At 44.2% G+C, this 26,824-nt stretch overlaps 1 protein-coding gene and 1 pseudogene across 1 annotated transcript; one reads left to right on the plus strand and one right to left on the minus strand.

Annotated features, from left to right (window-relative positions):
• Nucleotides 1–272: 272 nt before the first annotated feature.
• LOC136483124 (splicing factor U2af large subunit B-like) lies at nucleotides 273–2,970 on the minus strand (annotated as a pseudogene).
• Nucleotides 2,971–3,692: 722 nt separating this feature from the next.
• LOC136481113 (uncharacterized) lies at nucleotides 3,693–26,403 on the plus strand. The gene is made up of 4 exons (XM_066478477.1): nucleotides 3,693–3,808; nucleotides 4,365–4,674; nucleotides 6,752–6,820; nucleotides 25,381–26,403. The coding sequence occupies exons 1-4, from the start codon at nucleotides 3,693–3,695 to the stop codon at nucleotides 26,401–26,403; spliced, it is 1,518 nt and encodes a 505-aa protein (XP_066334574.1).
• Nucleotides 26,404–26,824: the final 421 nt, after the last annotated feature.

Consider the following 26,824-nt stretch of genomic DNA (forward strand, 5'->3'; position numbering starts at 1 on the left):
TTTCCTTATTTTTCCTCCGGATTTCAAATGCGACGATCCTAAATATTATTTGTTATTGTTTTACTGCCAAGAACATTACTACAAAGCCCTCTAGTCACTTTTGGTTCTCAACACAAAGCACCCGTGCTCATCATCAAAATTTACCACCTCTTCTGGATCTGTATATCCCAGTGTAAGAGTACAAACATTGACAATGAAAACAGTACGTTTATACACATAAGGATTTTAAGAATAATTGTCATCGTGTTTTCCCTTCCAGAAGCTACGAATAGTTATCCATCGAAATCCAAATTGGCAAACTTAAGCTCAGGATAGTAGCTGGCCACCACTGGCTTCCCATCAAATTTCCTTCCATGCAAGGCCATCTTTGCTCTGGTGGCACTGTAGACGTCTGCATATTCCAAGAACACCTGCAACAGAAAAAACTTGCATAAGAAATCATTTGCCATTACACAAAGAGATCTGCAAAATTCAAACATTAGAAGTCAGTGCAACACGAGGCTCACCTTTCCGACTCCAGTGACCGGGTGTCCGCTGGGGCCAGGACGTGGGATCACAACTTTCACCAGATTACCTGATCAAAAGGTAATTTTTCTTGTGATTAGTGCATAAACATAACAAAGTTGCATGCAAGAATTCCTAGGAAATATATGTAAATAGCAGATAAATTAAATACAAGCAGAAGTTCGATGTAGGACGGAAACCGAATTGAAGAGCCGAAAAAGGGTATAAATGATATACCATATCTGCATGCTTCTTGCCTCATGTCGTCCTTGATGTCCTCATACGCTTCATCATCTTTCAATTCATCTGCACTGACCACCTAGACGAGGCAAACCACCTTTGTAGGGGCCGCTCCAACTGGATTGGCAAGTTTCTGTACACAAAGCACGCACATATTTCTGTGTCAGAACACAACAACGGCACATCGAAAATGTAAATGGCACGATAGAGAATAAACTATAAAGGTGTCTAGTATGGCAATCAACTAGCTGGTCTATATATACCTGCATTTGCACCTGTCGCTGGGCCTTCAATAGGATACTTAGCAGTTCTGGTCTGGGCTGAGATGCACTCTGGTTTGCTCTTCTGACAGTAAGGGTTTTGTCTTCCATCTTGGTACCATTTAGTGCAGCGCAAGCAATGTCAGTGACAGTGGTGTTCAAGTAAACACAGAATGCATAGCCCTTTGAGTTGCCAGTTTCCCTATCTTTCACAAGATCAAACCCTCGAAGAGGCCCAAAGGATTCAAGCAACTCCCGGACTTGAGCTTCAGAGTACAAATAGGGAAGGCCAGCCACAAAAATACAGTTAGGATCTTCTAACCCTCCTCCGTCTGATCCTGCTGTTAGTCCAACTGCAGCAAGATTCAGTTTGCGGCTTGGCTGACTCGGTCCCAAGCCTGCTGCCAGGGAAAGGTTGTAGTCTGTTGGCCTTCTAACCTTCACTGGCACCCCTTCAAACAAAATGCCATCCAGAGCCATTGCATTGCTTGCTTCCTCAGCCAGTCTGAATTCCACTAAAGCAAATCTTTGTTCATGGTTCATGCAGACGCTACAGACAGCATCACCGGGACCAGCGGTGTTTCCTCCAATAACAGCCATGACTTGATTAAAGAATACTCCAATTTTCTGCAGAAAGGAATCCAATTTAGCCAACAGTTGCAGATTATTCGGAACAGTGTTTGAGTTTGTTTACTTAGGCAGTATATGCATAGATGTTTTTCCCCGTTTGAGGTTAAAAAGAAAGTACGGACCTGTTCGTTAGCAGAGGGAGGAAGGCCACCAACGTAAACACGCCGAGCGAACAGAGTAGCCTGAGGTACAAATTAATGTTCGCACAATATTTATATCAATACGTGAAGATTGCAGGCACAGAGCAAATAATAATCAACAAAAAAAGAAGTCATACCTCTTGTGTCATCAGTTGAGTCGTAGTGTGTGGCTGGAAGACAAGGGAATTGAAATTGAACTGATGCACACAAATGAATATGGTTAGCAAGCAACAAACTAAACTTTTAAGTCTGCATGCATACGGAAAAAGATCCTGTAAAGGCAAATTAAAGACAAGAGTCCTTTATGCAGCGTAAACTATATTTGCAAGTTAGAAATATTAGAATGTTTATTATGAAATAAAGTTTGTGGTAGTTACCAACATTTGCTGACACTAGACTATTACAACAACAACAAAAAAAAACCTGTTGAGGAATAGCTTGTGGCTCCATGAAAGAGGAATTGAACTAATTCAAAGAAAACAAAAGAATAAGGTTAGAAAGCAGTAAACCAAATAATCCTGTCCATAGATAAAGGAGGCTTAAAAAGGCAAAGCTATATTTGCAGGATAAAAATATTTGACTGGTGTATAAATTATTTTATAGCTTTTTTTTGCGAGGAGACTAATTTTATATAGCTAATCCACAATAACTAATTGTTTGGACTAATTAAACTTTAAACAATAGCGCAACTCGCACCTGTTGAGTCGTCCCTTGCGGCTGGATGTGGAGGCGATTGAACTGGTTTCAACAAATAGATTAATTAATATGGTTCAATTAAATCTGAGCAAGTAATGCAGTCTCCACACACACACAAAAAAAAAAAAATCAGTCCACATTTGCTTGAACCTTTAACTAATTTGTTGAATTCACAGTTGTAACCATCACCTGTACAAGAAACCCTACAAGAAGCTTCACAACTTTGAACATTCTGTGCTTTAAAAAAAACGAGGTTGATTTCGATCGCACTGACAAATCCGAGTTGGTAGTACATTATTGTTGTTGTTGTTTTGTTTTTGCCCTACGAAGCTTCGATTTAGCAGCAGTAGCGCGAGTTCATTAGGTGGAACAATGGTCGACTGCCCGGCATCACGAGAAGGAAGAGAAACGAGGGGGGGCGGGCACTTGGGGATTGATCGACGCACCTCGCAGCGGGCGCGCTCGACGCGGCGGACCGCATCCGCATCGCCGCCACCCATCCGCCCGCCCGCGCACTTCGTGGCTTTCTTCGTTCCTTGGGGTTGGATTGGTGGAGGGATTCGGTCGTTGCGATCGCTTCTGTTCGTTTTATAAGATCTTTGGACGACTCGACTGCTTTGAAAGGAATCGTAGCCGACGATCCCGATGATCCGAATTCATTGAGCAGGCCGGCCCTTTAATTTGTCTCCTCCGAGCATAACCCGATTAGGCCCCTGCTCGGATGCAAATTTCGGCCCATAACAAAATCGATCAGCAGCAGAGAGTCCTCGTTGAATCCTTCAAGTAAATTGCTAAGTAGTAAATAGTAAATAGTTATATTATTATTGTACCCTTTACATATAAGCTAAAAGTTCTTTCATCTATGAGGTATGTTATAAAGATGAGTCTGTCTACTGAACAATCATGTATTTTATGCAATTTGAATACATGATTTTTTTTGTACCATAGGATTAAGATCCAATAGCCTACACCCTTCTTCTACCTCTAGCCACCACAAATCACAAATCACAGATCACAGATCACAATTTTTTCTATGCAAGGACAAAATCACAGATCGACCGCCGCCGCCGCCGCCGTGAATGAGGAGTGGGGCGAGTAGCACCGCCGCCGGACCACGAAGGGAAGAAGTGCGCTGCCGGTCGGGGAAGTGGCTGGGCCGTGCCACCGCCGGCTGTCGGGGAAGGGGCTGGATCGCGCCGTCGGCGGTTGGAGGGTCGACGCCATGGGAGGCAGCTGGCCGTCGTCGTCGCAGCCACCATCAGTGAGGGGAGGGGCGTCGCAGGCTCGCAGCTGGCTTCGTCAGGGGAGGGGCCCTGCCGCCACCGAATCCCACCTGCGGTCGTGGAGGATGCCGCCACCGAGATCCACAAATGGCGGAGGCGGGATGACGGGGATGCACTGAGACCGAGAGGGAGAGGACGGGAGAGGAAAAGAGATAAAAAATCCATGTGTTTTTTTTTCTGTTAAGACACATGTGTGTTGTATAGCATTTCTGTATAAAGAAAGCCTCATTTGACTTTATTATGCGCTTTCTCAAAATCCATTTTAAAGATCAAACCATACAGATTTTTCATAGCCTACGTCGTTAAATGGTCGTTTAGCCTGTTGGCAGGCGTTTCCTTTCAATCGGTCATTTATTCTGTTTAAACCGCCATTTAATTTATCCATTTAAGTGAGCATTTAGCCTGAATAATGGTTATGCACACATATATAGACAAACACAACACGAAATAGCAGTGGAGCTTGTTTCAGCAAATTTTGCCAGCTGAGGCACATATGTTTCATCTTGTTTTGTTTGCATGTGGGGCTAGAATACATGACCATTGCTTTGAATGGAACATAGTAAGATAAAGAATCTTCGCCAACCATTATGTTAAACATATGTTCCTACTAGCTCTAGCAGAGGACAGCTGGTTGAGTGTGCATCAGTCACACAAAATGATCCGATCGAGATCGAGAAAGCAGCACAAGAGTTTCAGGCCGATTTCCACAACATGGAAACGAACATCTACAGCAATAATCGGATCCATGTGTTCGATAAAGCGGCGCGTGAGTTCAAGTTCGACGTGGACATGATGAAGATGAAGATGCACAGGTACCCAGCAAGAATTCGATCTCTCGGTGAACTGTACACCGTTCCGATAACGGTGTCGATCGGCCCATACCACCACCTGAAGCACTACCGGAAACCGGCGATTTGCCGAGTGCCGAGGCTTTGCCGAGTGTATTTTATCGGACACTCGGCAAAGACCGTGTTTGCCGAGTGCCAAATAAAATACACTCGGCAAACAAAAACACACGGCAAAATACGTCTTTGCCGAGTGTTTTTTTCTGGCACTCGGCAAAGATGTATTTTGCCGAGTGCCTTTGTTTTGGCACTCGGCAAAGAAGCTTTTTGCCGTGTGCATTTTTTTTTGCCCTCGGCAAATCATTTTTTCGAAGCAATTTTTGAGGCCCTAAATGAATTCAAATGAAAAACTTTTCAACTACAAAGTTGTATAACTTCTCAAGATCTACAAAGTTTATTTTGGTCATTTCTTCATTTGACAAAGCGACAATAACGTTGTTCATAAAATCTACATCTCTCATATCTCTCATATTAGTTTCATGAAAGTAGAAGATACATATATAAGATTTGTGAACAATGTTACTACCACTATGTCGGATGAACAAATGACCAAAATAAACTTTGTAGATCTTGATAAGTTATGAAATTTTGTAGTTGGCAACATTTTGATTTGAAATCATCTTGTCATGCAAAAACGACGTTTGAATTTGAAAATTTGAAAATTTGAATTTTTCAAACGACCTCGGATGAAAAAACTTCCTAAATGAAAATTGTAGATCTCCAAAAGTTATGAAACTATGTAGTTGACAACTTTTTGATTTGAAATCATCTTATCATGCAAAACTATGTTTGAATCTCTCAAATTTAAAATTCAAATTTTTCAAACGACCTCGGATGGAAAAACTTACTAAATGAAAATTGTAGATCTCAAAAAGTTATGAAACTTTGTAGTTGACCACTTTTTGATTTGAATTCATTTAGGGCCTCAAACAAGCAATTTACTCTCAGTTTGCCGAGTGTTTTTTTTTTAACACTCGACAAAGCCGTATTTTGCCGAGTGCCTATGTTTTGGCACTCGGCAAAGAGGTATTTTGCCGTGTGTATTTTTTTTGGCCCTCGGCAAATCAGTTTTTCGAATCAATTTTTGAGGCCCTAAATGAATTCAAATGAAAAACTTTTCAACTACAAAGTTGTATAACTTCTCAAGATCTATAAAGTTTATTTTGGTCATTTCTTTATTTGACAAAGCGACAATAACGTTGTTCATAAAATATACATCTCTCATATTAATTTCATGAAAATAGAAGAGAGATATATATGATTTGTGAACAATGTTACTACCACTATGTCGGATGAACAAATGACCAAAATAAACTTTGTAGATCTTGAGAAGTTATGAAATTTTGTAGTTGGCAACATTTTGATTTGAAATCATTTTTCATGCAAAAATGACGTTTGAATTTGAAAATTTGAAAATTTGAATTTTTCAAACGACCTCGGATGAAAAAACTTCCTAAATGAAAATTGTAGATCTCCAAAAGTTATGAAACTATGTAGTTGACAACTTTTTGATTTGAAATCATCTTATCATGCAAAACTACGTTTGAATCTCTCAAATTTAAAATTCAAAATTTTCAAACGACCTCGGATGGAAAAACTTACTAAATGAAAATTGTAGATCTCAAAAATTTATGAAACTTTGTAGTTGACCACTTTTTGATTTGAATTCATTTACGGCCTCAAATAAGCAATTTACACTCGGTTTAGTATAATATATTGGGAACTAAAACGGATTCTAGACACAAGTGACAGTGTGGTGTAGTGGTAGAGGAGGTTTGTGCGCAGCGAGAGGTCTTGGGTTCGAATCCCGTCGGCCGCGTAGCCGTGAAATTTACGCGAAAAAAGCCGGAGATGGATGGGCGCTGACCGGTGGGGGCCTCCACCAATTAAAAAAAAATTTCCATTTTTTTTGGGTAAAAATTTCCATTTTTTTCGGGTTTTTTTTCGGTTCCAACTTTGCCGAGTGTCGGCACTCGGCAAAGGCTTTGCCGAGTGCCCGATAAAAGACACTCGGCAAAGACGTCTTTGCCGACTGTTTTTTTGCCGAGTGCTCTTTGCCGAGTGCAACACTCGGCAAAGCCTTTGCCGAGTGCAAATTGGGCTTTGCCGAGTGCCCCTGGCACTCGGCAAATTCACTGAGTCCCGTAGTGAAGGCGGCGGAAAAGGTGAAGCACGTGGCTGCATACCACTGCATCATGGAGTCAGGCCGCTCAGCCGAGGAGGTCTTCTTAGGAATTTAGGCAATTTCATTATCAGTTTAATCCAGAAAAATAACATCAGCAGATTTATGACGATATATATGTGCATGTGTATATTTCTTATGAACACTACAGCATGCAGAGATGACATACTCGTGAATACAGTAAAAACACAAAGTACAGAAATCACAGAGATTAGACTGTACCCAGCGGAGGGTCCCATGCCGAGGGCATCAGAGGCTCCATTCGCACTAGTCGACATAGTGCGTTGCTCGAAGTCGCGGACCACAGTCGATGCAGAAAGATGTTCGCAGTGCAGTCCTACGAACGGATCACCAGAAAGAAGACGCGCCTTGACGTTCCAAAAGACTGGCCACGCTCGCCCGCCCGCTCGCCGCCTGCCTACCACGCCACGCCCACGGCCTCGGCCCGGCCGGCGGCAGCGGCGGCGCGCGCGCGCGTGGCATGCCTTTGTCCTTTTCTCAGCTTCTCAATTTAGATGAATAATTTCCAACCATATAAGCTGAGTCAGCGTTTAGTCAAAATCCCGTATGGTATTAAACCATGCAACATTTAATGTTACGTACAATAGAGTTTTATTTGATTCATTAAATATTATATGGGTCAAGCCCATATTATATCCAACAATCCCCACCAAACTCTAGGGTTTGTAACAAAGTAGTTGTCGATGTTTGACCACCGATAGCCTGCCACGGGGGTACCCGGGGCAGTATGTTCGGACTTCAGCGTATGCAGAACTCGATGGTTAACGCAAGAGACAGTCGATTTATCCTGGTTCAGGCCCTCGATCGTAGATCGAGTAATAGCCCTACGTCCAGTCAGTGTTAGCTTTTGCGTTGGATTGATTATGAAGCGTTGTGTTGTACAATTGTTCTGTTGAACTCCCGATCTAAGGAGCCCTGCCCTCCTTTATATAGCCAGGAGGTCAGAGTCCTAGTCGGTTTACAATAAGAATTCCTAGTAGGATTATAGAGTAACACTGCTACTAAGATTACAGGGGAAGAATCATAATTAGACTAGGTCTTCTCCCTTCCTTGCGGGGTATCCCGGGGGTCCCGCACTGACAAGCCCCCGAGCACTTCATGGTTGAGTTCTGGAAGCCTCGTCTTGTTCCTTCAAGTCTTGTTGAGCAGGAACAAGCATCGTCCGAGTGCTTTCTTGATTGAAACCATGTAGCGCTTCGTGAGATCTTTGCGTAGTGTGTATCTTTTTAGAAGAAAAAGGTACTCCTATTTGGATGTAGCCCCCAAGCCTCTTGCTGTTTGGCACAAAGAGCTTGAGGGTCTTTTCTTGAAACCTTCCTGATTTTTCGTCGAAAGGCTCCCCGACTTCCTTTAAAAAGGGCTCTGATTTAGCTGTGTTCGGGTTCTTTTTGTCTTGTGTCCCTGAAGCCGTCTGTCTTCTTGAAGAAGCATTCTGAGTGATGTGCGCTTTTTTGGAGAAAAAAGTACACTCACTGAGTGTAGCCCCCGAGCCTCTTGCTATTTGTAACAAAAAGTTGGAGGGTCTTGAATCTGAGTTGTTCGATAGAACTGTATACCTCTCCTTTTGCAGCCCCCGAGCATATATCCGGGTTGTTTTGTTCAAGAAGAACTCGGAAGCAGGGTTTTGGCATATTCTCTGGTAGTCTGCTGTTATCAGATGTAGTTGTATGGTGGTGGTTGAGTGTGAATGCCTCTTGTTCATGGGTTGTACTGTGTCGGTATATTCTTCCAAATATGCCCGTCTTCGAGTACTATTCCCTCTCGCCTAAGTCTTCCATTATTGAGTCCTGTCTTTTCATTGTGTCCTTTGTTGGGCTTATTTTGTTGGTACTCCTAGTCCATGTGCACCGCTCCTTTGATCTATAATACCCTCTCGGGGTGCTTGTTTTCATCCATTGAACATTTTGTTGAAACCTTTGTGATCATTAACATGGTAGTTTGTGAAGTAGAGCAGCCCTAGGCGTGTTTTGTAGTTCCTGTGTGTCTTGTCGTAGCTGAAGGAAGTCTTGTGATAGGGATTAGAGGTAGGCTAATCCCGCGGCAGCAATGTACCAGGATGTATATGGCGGTAGTTGGAGGAAGTCTTGTGATGTGGACTTCGTTCCTTCATCTGGCAATTCTGGGTTGATCCTCGTCGCCTGTCTTGATACTGTCCGGTGCAGATCAACACCATATCCAGCATCACATCGGTCTTGGGTAGACAGATGCCTGCCAGCCTTCTCTGCTCCATGTTGTCCTACCGTGCTGCTGATTTCTGCCTTGGATGCACTGCGTCCGTCCTTTGAAGAAAACAGTGTAGCCGATGGCGGTTCGTCCTTCCGAGTAGTAATTTGGGACACGTAGTCGTTCCAGAGCCTAGCCGTGTTCGTGTTCTTCTTTGCTACTATGCTTTTCGTGGTACCGAGTACGTTGGGTCTTGTAAGATTTGTAATCTTCTATTTTTCAAGTCGCTTGTAATGGAAATAATCTTGTCTTCTGAGTTGTCATTTACTTTTCTATTGTAGTTCCAGTTGTTCATGATATTCCCGAGTTCTTTCTGTAAGAACCGAGTTCTTATGTTCCTTGTGAAGTTGCCCTTCTTTTCTTCTTTGTTGATGGTTGTTCTTGCAGTTATCTGATAACTCCGCAGTAGTGCTGGATGGATAAGTCTGAAATCTGCCCGTTGAATTGTACCGTTGTGTGGATTTGTGCCTTCCGTCATTTTAGCTGTGTCGGTAAATGGACCGTTGCGTTCTCACACGGTGCTTTAACGGGCCTGGTGGGCCATTTTTAACGCTGTAAAATCTATTTAAAGACCCTTCATCTTCTTTTTCTTTACTGCCTTTCTCTTGCCTTCAAACCCTTGCTCTCAGTCATCCGCCATTGCCATTGACGCCGCCGTCTTTAGCGCCGCTGTCTAAGCTTTCTCTTCCCCTAGTTGCCTTTTTGCCTCCGTTAGTACATGGGTAAGAAGGCAACCGCAAGCAAGTCCCAGTCTTCCTTCGTGGACGAGGAGTCATCACTCTCCGTGATTGAGAATCAGGAGTTTGTGGCCATGAGGGCCGCCCAGAAGTCTTGGCCGAGTCCGACAACAACCGAAGAGTAGCTTCGTGAGCTTGTCAGTGATGGCTTGATCCAGAGCAAAGCCTTTGCTGAATGGAGAGTTCCGGGTGAGCATCGGGTCCCTACCCCAGGTCCTGGTGAGATCGTTCTTTTTGTCTCTTTCATTCGTGCTGGGCTTTGCCTTCTTGCCTCTGCCTTTCTTCATCAATTTCTCAGCTATTTTGGTATTTGCTTGAATCATCTTGCTCCTAATGCAGTTCTTCACCTTTCTATCTTTGTTCATCTCTGCGAAGCTTTCCTTGGAATTCCTCCTTCTCTTTCTCTGTTTCGTTATTTCTTTTGCCTGAAACCCCAACCCCGCCGTGAAGAAACCAGTGTTCTTGGTGGTTGTGGGATTCAATTTCGCCAGGGTCTTAAGAGCAAGTTCTTTGACTATGACCTGGTTGATTCCGTAAGAGATTGGCTTGCCGACTGGTTTTATGCCGCCAATCTGATCCCTTCTCTTGCTGTCCACTCTGGATCTAGTCCCTCAGTCAATGACCGATGGGATAAGAACCCTGTGACGTCTGCTGAGGTTCAGGCAATCCAGCCATTCCTTGATAGGATTAGTATGCTGAAACAGCAGGGCTTGACTAGTTTTGGCATAGTCTCGAGCTTCCTTTGTTGCCGAGTTCAACCTTTGAAGGAGCAAGCGCACCTTGGCTTCGAGTACTCTAGGCCTGAGGATCCTTCACGCATGGTCCTAGCTCTTGAGTTGACCGATGAGGAGGTACTCGAGCGTCTCTAGAAGATGCTGAAAGGAGCAAGCGTTGTCCCGCTTACTGTCTCTGAGTTCTCTGCCAACAACCCGCCTCCAGCTGTAAGTTGTTTTCTCTTTGTTTGGGTACTTTATGTATTCTTGCTGCATTCATTTTTGTTTAACTTTTCCCTGTCTTGTTGTTTTATTCTTTTTCGTAGGAATTTGGGCGCAACTTTGTTGACCCGATCCCTCTTGATGTTCTCCCTGCCGTGGCGAAAACTGGGGAGAAACTTGCTGGAGCTTCCGCAACCAGTAAGTTCCCAATCTCCACAGCGCTTCCTGGAGTTTCTTCTGGATTTGTTGATGTATATGAAGAATATGTTCCTCGTCTAGTCTCCAGCGGTCCTCGTAGTGTCTTGAAGAGGGGGCGAACGGATGGGTCTTCATCTGGCCTGCCTACTTCCAAGAAGTCTCGCAAGCCAAGTACTCCTCCAGGTACTCCAGTTGTAGCTAGCATGCTCTTAGGTGAGCATATTTTATACTCTCTGTCCCTTTGTTTTCTTGTTTTTATCTTGATCCAAGTACTTTTATTCTTTTTTCAGCGGGTGCTCTGGTGGCCTTGGTTGAGACCGAGGGGGAAGAGGATGATGAAGTACCCCTTATCATGCGGCGGTGAGTGGTTTTCATATTCCCCTTCCATTGAATTTCTCCTCTTTGTCTTGACTTTTAGTCTTGATCTTTTTGAAGTAACCGGACGTCGGGTATGGGTTCTTCTGGGCTCCTGCGCCGGCTTCTTCTGAAGCTCCGGAGTTGAGTTCTTTGGTAGCTTTGGTACCGAGTTCTTCTGCAGCTCCAGTGCTGAGTTCTTCTGCGGCTCCAGCCCTGGCTTCTTCCGGGGCTCCGGTATCGGCTATACCGCTCCTGTCGCCAAGTGGCGGGGACATTTTTGCCACCGTGGTCCCCCCTGTGAGGTCTTCCTTTGGTTTTGCGAGGAAGAAGGTGGCTGGGTGAGTAGATTCTGGCTTCATCTTTTTGCTTCTGTTCTCCTTTTCTCTGGTTCTCATCGGCGATTTCTTTTATCAATTTTCAGTCCTTCGTCTTCTCTCGCTACTTTGTTGACTTCTTCTCAGCCCTCTGTCGTGCCACCGAGTACTGAGCCTTAGGACTCGCAGCGTACTACTGGTGAAGTGGCTGCGGGGGCTACGAAGCTTTCTGGCGATGATGCCGCTGCAGACTTGTTTGCCCCAGAGGTGACCGTGGCCATTGCGTCGGATCCTTCTGAGGGATTGGCCTTGTCTTCCCGGGAGGTTGCTCTGGTCATTCCTTCTTCACCTCGGCCAGCCTCTCCTTCTCCTTCTCTTGCCTCTGGTGCTCTGCCTTTTGCTGATGATGTGGTGCAGCAGTTCGATGCCACTCATCGGCTATCGGAATTAACTGCTGCCTAGGGAAACTTGTCGTCCCTTGCAACTTCTTTTGGAGAAAAGCTCCAGGTAAGCTTTTTCATCATTCCTTCTTTAGATGTTCACTTTTCTTTGGTCCTTATTCTTTGTTTTTCTTTGTATCTTTTTGCTTAGTCCTTCTCTCATGATCATACTGGCTTCTTTTTCTCGTCTGAAAACGAGAAAAAATTGTCTTAAGAAGTGAGCACCCTGAAAGTTGATCTTGGTCTCCTCCGGGCCGAGATGGAGGCTGAGCGTCAAACGCATTAGGATGAAGAAAAATCTCTTCGTGCTTGGGCTGTTGAGATCAAGAAGTAGAGGGATGCCGCTCTTCAGGAGGCTCGAAAGAACTCGAAGGCCGTAAAGAACTTGGAGGCCGTGAAGAAGGAGTGCAATGGTATCGAGGGTTCTTTTTGTTTCTTTCTGTATTCAAACTTTCCTTTCTGCTGACTTGTTGTCTGCTGTTTTGTCCAGCTCTCCGGGTTGAAAAGCAGAAGCTCTCGGAGGGCATTGAAGAAATGAAGACTCTTGTTCATACAAGTCATAACAAGGCTAAGGAGGTAATTATTCATGCTGAAGAGGAACTCACGCTTGCTAAGTTGATTAGGCATGGAGCTGATAGAGATCTTGTGTAGGCCCAGAAAACCATTGAAGACTTGTCTGGCAGGTTGGCGACGGCTACTGAAAACTAGAAGGCTTTGTGGAAATCCTTTCGTTTAGTAGCCAACGTTCTTCGAACTCTAGCGGATGACGGACAATCTTGGGCTCAGTTGATTCCTCGAATTCTGACTCATTTCCAAGAGTTTGTGAAGAGGTGCGCTCAACTATGCACCAAGAATGTTCTGGCCCAAGTCCGGGTTCTTGCTCCAGCGGCTCCTTTGTCCAAGACAGCAGAGGAAGCTGATAGTCAAGAATACATCGATGCTGTTGAGAGGATGGAGCCTAAAGTTGAAGACGTAGCTAGTAGGATAGTAGATAATCTTAATATTGTTCTCCCTTCTCCTGATGATGAGGCTTGATGTATTTGACTTTTATGCCCGTGCCTTGTAATATGACATTATACTTCTTTTTTGAATGAAGGTCTTTTGTTGATGTCTTCTTTGCCTGAATGCCCTGCCTATTCCTCGGATGATTTGCCGAGTACTTTTCTGCTTATGTAAACAACTCGTTATATATAGATCTTTGTGTTGACAACCTTTCTTGATCTGTTGAGTGCTTGTCTGTCCTTCTCTTGTGCCCTGTAAACAACTCGTTATATGTGGTTCTTTGTGTTGACGACCTTTCTTGATCCATCGAGTGCTTGTCTGGCCTTCTTTTGTGCTTTTGTGCCCTGTAAACAACTCGTTATATATAGATCTTTGTGTTCTTGGGTATCTCCAGTGTAGCCCCCGAGCCTCTTGCTATTTGGTACAAGTAGCTGGAGGGTCTCGCTTTTGAAATTGCTCTGGTCTATGCCCAGGCTTAGTTTCAGTCGTTTTGATTTTATTTCGGGTTCTTCGATCCATTTTGACCCATAGTCTACTAGTTCTTCATACAGTCTTGGTTTTAATCTAGCTAGTATGAGTCCATTAGCCCTTTCTACCTGTCCATTGGCTTCTGGATGTGCGACTGATGCGTAATCTATACTGAAGCCACAATCCTGTGCCCAACTTTTGAATTCTGTAGCTGTGAAAGGAGAACCCAAATCTGTGATGATTCGATTGGGCATGCCGAAGCGGTGCATAATATCTTGGATGAACTCGACCGCTTTGGTTGCGCTGTATTTTGCGAGTGGTTTGTATTCGATCCACTTGGTGAACTTGTCGATTGCTACCAAGATGTACTCGAAACCGTCCTTTGCTTTCTTGAGAGGTCCTACTTGATCCAGCCCCCAGCAGGAGAAAGGCCAAGCAGGTGGAATGCAGATGAGGTTGTGGGCTGGCACATGAGCTTGTCTTGCGAACATCTAGCAACTTTTGCATCTTTTGATGAGTTCTTCTGCATCTTTCAAAGCGGTTGGCCAGTAGAAACCAGTGTGGAATGCTTTGCCGACTAGTGTTCTTGAAGCGACGTGATTTCCACAGCAGCCTAAGTGTATTTCGTCTAGGATTTGTTTGCCTTCTTCAAATGAGACGCATTTTAGGAGTACTCCTGATGATGTGGCTCTTCTGTATAGCTTGTCTCCTACTAGGACGTAATTCTTGCCTCTGCGGACGACTTGTGTGGCTTGCTGTTTTTCCGCCGGCAACTTATTCTCTTTGATGTAATCAATAAAAACTTGTGTCCATGAAGTGTTGATCACCAGAATCTAGTTGCCTTCGGTTGTGAGTTCTGTGGTCGTCTCACCGGGTTGTTTGATAGAAGGAGCTGATAACTCCTCTATGAATACGTCGGGTGGGACCTTTGCCCTGTCGGATCCAAGCTTGGCAAGGACATCTACTGCAATGTTGGAATCCCACAGGACATGTTGAATTTCTAGTCCTTGGAAGTGTTTTTCGAGTTTTCGGATTTTAGCACAGTAAGCACCCATGTTTTCTTTGGTGCAATCCCAATCTTTGTTGACTTGGTTGATGACTACTGCTGAATCGCTGTATACGAGTAGTCGCTTGATTCCGAGGGTAATAGCCACTCTTAGCCCGTGTATGAGAGCTTCATATTCTGCTTCATTGTTGGTGGCTTGCCATAATATCTGAAGGACATACTTTAGTTGTCTTCCGTCTAAAGAAATTAGGAGGATGCCTGCACTGGCTCCGCCTAGCTTGAGTGATCCATCAAAGTACATCTTCCAATGATCAAGGATGGCGCTTGACACGGGTTGTTGAATTTCTATCCATTCGGCAACAAAATCAGCAAGGGCTTGAGATTTAATTGCTTTCCGCGGGGTGAAATTGATGTTGAGAGCACCGAGTTCAACCGCCCACTTGGATATGCGTCCTGTTGCGTCTTTGTTGTGTAAGATGTCTCCTAGTGGGAAATCTGTCACCACCGTAATCTTGTGGCTTTCAAAATAGTGACGAAGCTTGCGTGAAGCGATTAGTAGGGCGTAGAGTAGTTTTTGCACATGCGGGTACCGGGTTTTTTATTCTGATAGTACTTCGCTGATGTAGTATACTAGGCGTTGTACTTTATACACACGCCCTTCTTCTTCCCTTTCCACTACTATTGCCGTGCTGACTACAGTAGTAGTTGCTGTAATGTATAGCATCATATCTTCGTCTTTCTTTGGAGGTGTGAGGACTGGTGAGGAGGTGAGGTATGCCTTAAGTTTCTTGAAAGCTTCATTGGCTTCTTCCATCCACTCGAACTTGTCTATCTTCTTTAGTAGTTTAAAGAAAGGCAACCCTTTTTTGCCGAGTCTTGATATGAAACGGTTGAGTGCCGCCATGCAGCCTGTTAGTTTTTGTACATCTTTGATGTTTCGAGGAGGGCCCATCTCTGTTATTGCTCGAATTTGCTTGGCGCTTGCTTTGATTCCGCGATGACTGACCAAGAATCCTAGTAGTTGTCCTGAGGGAACTCCGAATACACACTTGTTTGGGTTCAATTTCCACCTCCACCTCTTCAGATTCTCGAAGGTTTGTTTTAAGTCTTCAATCAGTGTATCCAGGTTCTTTGTTTTTACAACTACGTCATCCACGTATGCTTCTACGTTTTTGCCGATCTGATCACCGAGGCATGTTTGGATGGCTCTTTGGTAAGTGGCTCCAGCATTCTTAAGTCCAAATGACATGGTCCTATAGCAGTAGGCGCCGAACGGAGTGATGAAAGATGTCTTGCTTTGGTCTTGTTCTTTTAATGCAATCTGGTGATACCCGGAATAGCAATCAAGAAAAGATAATAGGGCAGATCCTGCTATTGAATCAACTATCTGATCAATGCGTGGTAGCCCGAACGGATCTTTTGGGCAGTGTTTGTTGAGATCAGTGTTGTCAACACACATGCGCCACTCGTCCGTGTTCTTTTTCTGTACCTGAACTGGATTTGCTAGCCAATCCGGATGGAGAATTTCCCTGATGAATCTAGCTACCATTAGTTTTGCAATTTCCTTTTTAATTGCTGCCTTCTTGTCGGGAGAGAATCGTCGTAGTCGTTGCTTCACAGGCTTGGAGCCTTCATTGATATCAATTCCGTGCTCAGCCAACTCTCTTGGGACCCCTGGCATGTCGGCCGGCTTCCAAGCGAAGATGTCCTTGTTGTCCCGAAGAAAGTTGGTGAGCGCGAGTTCCTATTTTGCCGATAGGTGGGCACTGATGGTTGCTGTTTTTGTGGGATCACCGGTGCCTGGGTCGATTTGCTTGACGTTGGCTTCTTTTGGTGGTGCTAGGATGCTTGGTCTCTTAGCCGGTATCTCTAGTTCTTCTTGGCTTGTTTCTGCGGCGATAGTGGCTATTTCTTTTCTTCCATCGTTTGCCTATGCCTTTGCTGCAATTTGGATTGCCTATACGTCGCAGTCAAATGCATGCTTTAAATCGCTCCGAAGAGAAAGAACTCCGTTAGGCCCTGGCATCTTAAGCAATAGGTACGGATAATGCGGTATTGCCATGAATTTTGCTAGTGCCGGGCGCCTAAGAATTTCATGATATGATGAATCGAAATCTGCGACTTCAAATTTGATGAACTCTGTGCGGTAGTTCGAGGGAGTCCCAAAGGTAACTGGTAGGGTGATTTGTCCAAGTGGCATTGCTGCCTTGTCGGGTACTATGCCATAAAAAGGTGTGCTTGTTGGTGTGATCATCCCGGCGAGTTGTAGTCCCATCTTCCTTAGAGTTTCTTAAAAGATGATGTTGAGTCCGGCTCCTCCGTCGATTAGTACTTTCGTAACAGTCATGCCGGCAATGGTTGGATCTAGAACCAATGGGTAATGGCTTGCATTTCCTACGCTGGTCCACTGGTCTTCTCTTGAGAATTGGATTGGGTACTATGACCAGTTGAGATATCTTGGTGTAGCGGGTTCTGCGGCCATGATTGTTCGTAGCGCTAGTTTTTCTTGATGTTTGCTTCTGGAGTCTAGAATCCCAGCAAAGATTACTACTACTGTCCCTTTGGATTTTTGGAATCCCTTGTCATCATGGTTGTCTTCTTCTTTTTTCTGATTGTCTTCTTTATTGTTTCCCTTGCTATCTTTTCTAGTGTATCTTTCGTTGAAGGTGTAGCAATTTCCGATGGTGTGCTTCCCGTTGGGGTGCAAAGGGCAACGCATGTTCTCGATGTCGTCATATCTTCTGGGCTTGCTAAATTTCTTTGATTTGTTAGCCATCGCTACTGTGTTGTCTGGACCTCGTTTTCTCTCCTGATGTCTGTTGTTTTGAGGATTTTGTCTGTCCGGGTTGTCTCTGTTGTTCCTTTCCGAGAATCTTTCTCTTGTTTTTTCTTCTGTAGTAATCATATTTTCTACCGTTCTTCTGAATTCTTCGTTATTTCTTGGGTTTTCTTTGCAGAATTCTTGAAATTACCACCTAGCCATGATTCTGTGATAAAAAGCTTCAATTACTTCTCGTTGTGTGATGTCATGTACTTGAGCTCGTAGTTCACCAAATCGTCGATAATAATTTATGAGACTTTCACCTCCTTTTTGTTTGAGTCCTTTTAACTCTGCGTCGGTGTTTGGATGTGTAATAATTCCCGCAAAATTTTCACAGAAATCTCTTTGCAAGTCTTCCCAATTTCTGATTGATCCAGGATTTAATTTGTCAAACCATTGAAGCGGCATGGTTTCTAGGGCCATGGGAAAGAACAAGGTTTTGATGTCATCGTCTCCTCCGGCTAATTCGATTGATTGTGAGTAAATCTTGAGCCATTGCTTTGGTTCGGTCTTGCTGTCGTACTTGGAGTGGTTGGATGGTTTGAACTTGTGAGGTAGTCGAATCGAAGCAAGTCTGTTTGCAAAACAGGGAAATCTATCGTGTGTTCTGGCTTCTGTATATTCTGATTCTGCGCCCCCTTCTTGCCAACTGTCGTCTTGGTGAGAGTAGTTTTGTGTGGCTGTCCGAGTAGGTGCTCTGCTTCTGTCCTTTCTTGGTTGCTCGACTTGGTTATTTTGACTGTGATTTCTTCAGCTCCCTCCGTTGTGACTTCCACTTGGTCCTAGTCTTTCAAAAGCAGACTTCCTTTGATTTTGATCTTCCTGTTCATGAGATGTTGCCTTTCCATCGTTTGTTTTAAAAACTGTTGATCGAAGGAAATCTCGAAGCTGTTCTTGTTTCTCATTGGGATGTGAGGTCACCCTGAGTTCTTCTAGTGCTTCTCGGATGTTATCGTAGGGTGTATTCGCTGCTCGTCCTTCTTCGATCTCTCGTTCTGATTTTCTTCTATTGTACTCGGCTAGGTCTGATTCATATTTGATCCAAGTGTCCTTTCCGCTGTTTCGCACGGCGTTGTCGTCCTTGTTTCAATTTGTTCTTTCTTTCTCTCGCTTGCTTCTGGCTCTCAGTCTCACCATCGTACCCCTAGATAAATTGTGATATGTTGGACTCGGATTCATCTGAAGACCTTACGTCGGGTGCTTCTAGGGGGATCAATGGTGATCGAGGATGGCGAATCATGAGTACTTCTCTAGCATGAGTTGTTCTGTTATCGTCGTTGATTTCCGTACTGCCAGAGCTATTGATAACTTCAGTAGAGGTCTCAAAGTCATAGATGGAATCTCCTTCTTGGTAGGGTAGAATTGCTGTTGTCGTGTCATCAACTAGTTGGGTGTCGTCATCCTCAGGAATGGTACCTGGCCAGTGAATGATGCAGTCTTGAGATGTTATGGTTAAAACAAGACCTTCCTAGGCTCCCTTCAGCGCTATTCTAAGCATGGGGTAAGTGGATCCTTCGTGCCATGTCTGATAAGATGTTGCCATGTTGTGGAGTCCGAATGGAAAAAGACCTGACTTCTTTGAAGTATTCTGGGTGTACTCCGAGTAGTATTCTTGACAGGTTGACGTCATGTCCCAGAGCTTTGTCAGGAAAGAACTCGGTTTTCTGAAAGAACTCGAATAGGACTTTGTTTCAGAAGCGGAACTTGAGTTTGAATCAGATGCGTGAATTTGTGAAAACTGAGTCGGATTGGATATTACGAGCTATGCGAATCTTTCGGCAAGCTGATCTATCGTTATCATCGAAATAGGATGGTCTTGATGATGATCTGAATCTTCAAGGAGATGGCCTTGGAGCTTGCCGTCGTCGCCTGCCTTGCAGATCCATGAACCGAAGATGAAGGTCGATCCCTTCGAGAAGATCATGTTGTCGAGGTCCATCAAGCTCTCGGATGCAAAGTCGCCCTTCCCCTACCTGGCGTGCCAACTGTCGATGTTGGACCACCGATAGCCTGCCACGGGGGTACCCGGGGCAGTATGTTCGGGCTTCAGCGTATGCAGAACTCGATGGTTAATGCAAGAGACAGTCGATTTATCCTGGTTCAGGCCCTCGATCGTAGATCGAGTAATAGCCCTACGTCCAGTCGGTGTTAGCTTTTGCGTTGGATTAATTATGAAGCGTTGTGTTGTACATTTGTTCTGTTGAACTCCCAATCTAAGGAGCCCTGCCCTCCTTTATATAGTCAGGAGGTTAGAGTCCTAGTCGGTTTATATGTGTACATATATATATATGTACACATATATATATATATATATACATATCTATATATATACATATGTATATATATATATATATATATATATGTACATATATATGTGTACATATATATATATACATATCTATATATACATATATATATATATATACATATATATATACATATATATATATATACATATCTATATATACATATCTATATATATACATATATATATATGTGTACATATGTATATATGTACACATATATATATGTGTACATATATATATATATATATATATATATATATATATATATATATATATATATATATATATATATATACATATCTATATATATACATATCTATATATATATATGTGTACATATATATATATATGTACACATATATATATGTATATATATATATGTTTACAATGAGAATTCCTAGTAGGATTATAGAGTAACACTGCTACTAAGATTACAGGGGAAGAATCCTAATTAGACTAGGTCTTCTCCCTTCCTTGAGGGGTATCCCAGGGGTCCCGCACCGACAGTAGTCTCAGAACCATATTTCTTTTATATACCAGTGTTTCGCTGGAGACTGTTAAGTTGAACATCCATCTAGAACAATAGTTTCACTCAGTCACAACTGAATAATGGACTAAGCCTTGAATTGACAGTTTTGTGTGAGGTGAATGTCACTAAAGTCCTTAGCTGATACTGGGCAGCAAAAGACATCCCCTCTATTTGAAGCATATAAGTCATACTTCAGTGCCTTTCATGAGTATTTAGAGATCACCCAAATCTCATAGACTGTGACCAGCAGTCTGACTCATATAGGTGTGTTCCTCAAAAGATGTTCTGTAGGACAACATCTTTGCTTTGACAAGCCACTTGGAACGCATTAAGGCAAAAGCCAGCCTGCCTTACAGAAAGGAAAGATATGCATCAGAAATGAGTCTTACTAAGGAATCTTTCCTCACAATTTACTACTAGCTTGTTTCACCATCCTACTTCACGGGATCTCCGATCACATAGAACAGGTTACCACTATAGTAAATTTCAAGTGGGTCTCATACCCATCTCTCTCGATGCACTTTCTATCACAGTTGCGTGATAGACCCTTAGTGAACTGATCTGCCAGATTGATTAGACGTGTGGACATAGTCCAACGCTATTACTCTAGGAGTTTCTCAATTTTCTGACTAGATTTTAGTCGTCTCTTAACATGCCTTGTGGACTTCATGTTGTCCTTAGAACTGTTAACCTTTGTAATCATAGTCTGGTTATCGCAGTTCATAGAAATAGCCGGTATGGGTTTTTCAACAACCGGTAAATCCATAAGGAGATCACGAAGCCACTCAGCCTCAGATCTAGCAGTGTCTAATGCTGTGAGTTCTGCTTCCTATTGTAGACTTCGTTAAGATAGTCTGCTTGCAAGACTTCAGGAAACAGCACCACCTCCAAGCGAAAACACATATCCACTTGTGGCATAAAGCTCATCAGCATCAGAAATCCTAGTTGGCATCACAATAGCCTTCTAGCACTTTTGGATGTCCGGTATAACAAATACCATAGCCCATGGTCCCTTTTAGGTAGCGCATTACTCTCTCAAGAGCACGCCAGTGATCATCTCCTGGGTTTGACACAAACCGGCTCAGCTTGCATACAGCAAATGAGATGTCAGGCCTTGTTGCACTAGCAAGATACATGAGCGAACCAATGATCTGGGAATATCTCAACTGATCCCTTGCTATTCTTTGATTTTTCCTCAATAGCACACTAGGGTCATAAGGTGTAGGAGCAGGTGCACAGTCACTGAACCCAAAGCGACATAGCACCTTTTCCACATAGTGGGTTTGTAACAGAGTTACCCCACCATCACCTTCTCTTTGAAGCTTGATATTAAGAATAACATCAGCCTCTCCCAAATCTTTCATCTCAAAATTTTTAGATAGAAATTCCTTCACCTCCTCGATCACTTTGAGGCTAGATCCAAAGATCAGTATGTCATCAACATATAAGCACAAAATGACTCCTTCACCCCCACCATACCGATAGTACACACATTTGTCAGCTTCATTCACAACAAAGCCAGCAGATGTTAAAGTTCTGTCGAACTTCTCATGCCATTGCTTAGGAGCTTGCTTTAGGCCGTATAATGACTTTAATAATTTACACACCTTGCCTTCTTGACCATTTGCTACAAACCCATCAGGCTGATCCATATAGATCTCCTCCTCCAACTCTCCATTTAGGAAAGCTGTCTTAACATCCATTTGATGAACGATAAGACCATAAGAGGCTGCCTAGGGAAAGCAAAACTCGAATTGTGGTCAATCGGGCAACCGGTGAATAAGTATCAAAGAAATCCTCACCTTCCTTTTGAGTATAACCCTTGGCCACAAGCCTTGCCTTGTACCTCTCAATAGTACCATCAGGCCTAAGCTTTTTCTTGAACACCCATTTGCAACCTATAGGCTTGCACCCATAGGGACGATCAACTATTTCCCAAGTTCCATTAGACATAACAGAATCCATCTCACTCCGTACTGCTTCCTTCCATAAGTCAGCATCAGGAGAGGAATATGCCTCTTCAATGGTCGTTGGTGTGTCATCCACAAGGTACACAATATAGTCATCACCAAAAGACTTTGCAGTCCTCTGTCTCTTGCTTTTCCTGGTGACTATAGTGTCATCCTCCTCAGGATTTTGCACATAGGGTTCCTCAATTTGTTCTATCGGAATAAAATTTTCATGCTCATGGGGAATTATAAATTCATGACCAGTTGTGCTAGGTGCATTTTTCATGGGAAACTCATTCTCAAAAAATGTAGCGTCTCTAGATTCCATGATTGTATCAACAGCCATCTCAGGAACACTAGAGTTTATAATTAGAAATCTATAACCCACGCTGTGAATAGCATAACCAAGAAAGACACCATCAACAGTCTTTGGTCCAAGCTTTCGCTTTTTAGTTTATTGGCACATTCACCTTTGCCAAACAACCCCAAGTTCGCAGGTAAGAGAGATTTAATCTCTTCTTCTCCCATTCCTCGAATGGTGTGATTTCTTTGTTCTTTGTGGGCACTCTATTTAGGACATGACATGCTGTCAATATAGCCTCACCCCACCATTCCTTAGATAGTCCCGCAGTCTCCAACATGGCATTAACCAAATCAGTTAGAGTGTGGTTCTTTCTCTCTGCAATCCCATTAGACTGTGGTGAGTATGGTGGCGTCCTCTCATGAATAATTCCATGCACCGCGCAAAACTCAGAAAATTCATTTGAGAAATATTCTCACCCGCGATCGGACCGCAAACGCTTGATTTTCTTCTCAAGTTGATTTTCTACCTCAGCTTTATAGACCTTTAAAATAATGCAACGCTTCATCTTTTGTTTTTAATAAATACACGTAGCAAAATCTAGTGCAATCATCTATAAATGTCATGAAGTATCGTCTACCGCCTTTAGTCAATTCGCCATTCATTTCGCATAAATCAGAATGAACGAGTTCTAATGGTGCCAAGTTCCTCGCCTCAGCAGCCTTGTGAGGCTTGCGCGGTTGCTTCGATTGCACACACACCTAGCACTTAGAATCTTTGACTAAGTTAAATTTCGGGATTAAATTCAGATTTGCAAGCCGCGTGAGACAGCCAAAATTAATGTGACAAAGTCGTGAATGCCATATATTCGACTCATCCGAAACATTAACATTGTTCACCACTTTATTACATACATCATCAAGCAAAGATAAGCGGAACAAGCCTCCGTAATCATAACCTTTTCCAACAAATGTTCAATGTCTCGACACAACACATTTATTGGACTCAAGCACAATTTTAAAAGCCATCACGACACATCTGAGAAGCGCTAACAAGGTTCTTCTTGATGGAGGGGACATGCTGCACGTTCTTTAATAGCACCGTCTTTCCGAAGTAAACTTCAGAATGACCGTACCAGCACCAAGAACACGCGCATGCGAACCAGTTTCCCATCAGCAAGGCTCCACTCCTACCGGCCTGATAGGAAATAAACAAAGAAACATTAGCACACACATGAATATTAGCACCGCTGTCCATCCACCACTCAGGTGAAAGACAAACTGAAAGAACAAAAGGTAAAGAATTACCATACCCAGATGTTCCTCCTCCAGTCTCGCTAATCACCATGTTTGCTGATTTCTTTTCTTGCTTATATTTGCGGTCTGGGCACGCACTTGCCCAATGCTCATCACTCCCACAAACAAAGCATCCTCCACCTTTCTTATTGTTTTTCTTCCTAAACTGTGCAGTCTGCTTAGGCTTTGTATTGTTGTTCTCTTGTATATTCTTCTTCTTTTTATTACGAGATGCAAATGAGTTTTTCTTTTGCACCATATTAGCAGCGGAAGACTCAACTCCTTTTCTATGGTTGTCTTTTGTTCTCACCCTCTCCTCAACATCAAGAGATCCAATAAGCTCAGTCACGCTAAACTCTTGTCTCTTGTGTTTTAAAGAAGTAACAAAATCCCTCCAAGAAGGTGGCAACTTAGCGATTATACCGCCAGCCACAAACTTGTCGGGCAACAGACACGGGAAATGTTCTAGTTCCTTCACTAGCGCCTGTATCTTATGAGCCTGTTCGACCACAGAACAGTTTTCAACCATTTTGTAGTCATACAGCTGCTCTATAAGGTACAGCTCACTGCCAGCATCAGAAACCCCAAACTTTGCCTCAAGAGCAACCCATAACTCTTTGCCTGTTGTGCAAGATATGTAGTTTTTCTCATACTTGGGATGAAGTGCACTAATCACGGCGCCTCAAAACAGCTTATCGGCAGCCAAGAATTTTCGCACCTCCTCAGGAGTAAACTATGCAGGCTTCCCCTGCGCGGCGTGATAGCAGTTCATAGCAGTCAACCACAATACCATCTTGGCACGCCATATCATGAAATTCTTGCCATCAAAATTACTTGGCTTCAAAGCAGCAGCAAAACCACTGACAGAAAATTGCCTAACATTAGGTTTTTGGATTGTTAGGAATTTAGGCAATTTTATTATCAGTTTAATCCAGAAAAATAACATCAGCAGATTTATGACGACATATATGTGCATGTGTATATTTCTTATGAACACTACAGCATGCAGAGATGACATACTCGTGAATACAGTAAAAACATAAAGTACAGAAATCATAGATATTAGACTATACCCAGCGGAGGGTCCCATGCCGAGGGCATCAGAGGTTCCATTCGCAACATAGTGCGTTGCTCGAAGTCGCGGACCATAGTCGATGCAGGAAGATGTTCGCAGTGCAGTCTCACGAACGGATCACCAGGAAGAAGACACGCCTTGACGTTCCAAAAGACTGGCCACTCCCGCCCGCTCGCCGCCTGCCACGCCACGCCCACGGCCTCGGCCCGGCCCGGCCCGGGCGGCGGCGGCGCGCGCGTGGCACGCTTTTGTCCTTTTCTCAGCTTCTCAATTTAGATGAATAATTTCCAACTATATAAGCTGAGTCAGCGTTCAGTCAAAATCTCGTATGGTATTAAACCATGCAACACTTAATGTTACGTACCATAGAGTTTTATTTGATTCATTAAATATTAAGCCCATATTATGGGCCTGTTTGGCAGGGCTCCTCCTGATGGGCTTCTCCGGAGGAGCTAGAGCCGTTTTGGAGGAGCCACAAATTGTGGCTCCTCCAAAACAGCTCCAGCTCCTCTGCTTTTTACTGAAAAATGGCTTCTCCAGAAAAACGTTTGGCAGGGCTCCTCTGGAGGAGCCCGAGCTGGAGCCGGAGAGGAGCCCTGCCAAACAGGCCCTATATCCAACAGGTCTATGGGGCGGTCGTCGCCATCGCCGGCTACGCCCGGAGCATCTATGACAGGAACGTGGTGGACAGCATCGGCGACGACGTGTTCCTGCCAATGATGTTCTACGACGCTTGCTTCCTGGTGCAGTACAGGCTCACGTGCACCGGCGCCGGCCTTGCCCACATGGACGCGGCGCTGCGCAGCTTCTTCGACGCCAACGACAACTACGTCTATCAAGACATCATGCAGCTCGAGAACCAGCTCCCATGGCTGGTGGTCAGGGCCGTCATGGCGTTCAGGCCCGTGCCATTGAAGGAGTTCGTCGCTTCCCTGCGAGGCTGTCTGCAGGACCGCAAGGACCGGCACGAGAAGCCGTTCGTCATGGACGACACCTTTGAGCCGCCGCACCTCCTCGGCCTCCTCCGGTACTACATCGTCGGAAGAAGCAACGTCAAGCTGCCTACACTACCGGAGACCGAGTCGATGTCCTTCAACGTGAGCGCCATAGAGCTCGCCCGGATCGGCATCACGGTGACGGCCAGCAAGACGACCGAGCTTGTCTACATGGGCGTCAACAAGAAAGGGAACCTCTTCGCCGAGTTCTCCCTGTCGCCACTGTCCCTGGACGACACGCGCGCCAGCGTGCTGCTCAACATGGCGGCCCTTGAGCTGTGCGTGACCCCCAGCTTTCACGACGCTGAGGACGAGGCGTCGGGCGTCTGCTCGTATCTCCTCCTCCTCGGCATGCTTGTGGACAGGGAGGAGGACGAGCACGAGCTGCGGGCCAGGCGCGTCCTGCAGGGAGGAGGAGGGCTTACCAACAGGGAGGCGCTCCGCTTCCTGACGAGCGTCCAGGGACTGCGCCTTGGATCACGCTACGTCCGCACCATTGAGGAGATCGAGGACTACAAGGTGAACAGGAGGACGCGGACCAAGCTGCACGCGTTTGTTTACAGGAATGTGAAAGTCATCGTAGCCGTCATCTCCTTGATTGCTGCGCTTTCCAGTATCATAGGCACAATCAGGTCTCTCAAATCTCGATGAGGTCTATCGATGATCTACGATGCTGTCAGTGTGAGATGATCCAACTGTTGCTAAGTTTCCATGGTAACTAAAATTATTCCCTGTATCTGAATTCTGAATCCCATTTGCACTAAAATGCAATGTGTTGCCTTCTTTCTGATTCTCTAGCTACTGTATTCTGAATCTGACAGTACTATTGTCTATTCCATCAGTTGGCCGCACACCATTGTTGGCTGTTGCTTTGCCAATCCTGTATTTTCCAATTCTTTCTTCCTGCAATCCTGCTGTCTTCTCTTCTTTGAATATATATCAACTTGGTGCAAATTGTAAAATGGAGCTGATACGAATTACGATAGAATATGGTTAGCGGATATCTACATCTTATGGTCAGTGAGATATGGCTATTTATAGAAGGTAGCACCTACCATGTGAGTACGTCTGC

The sequence above is a fragment of the Miscanthus floridulus genome, chromosome 9, assembly GCF_019320115.1.
Source record: "Miscanthus floridulus cultivar M001 chromosome 9, ASM1932011v1, whole genome shotgun sequence".
Classification (NCBI taxonomy): Eukaryota; Viridiplantae; Streptophyta; class Magnoliopsida; order Poales; family Poaceae; genus Miscanthus; species Miscanthus floridulus.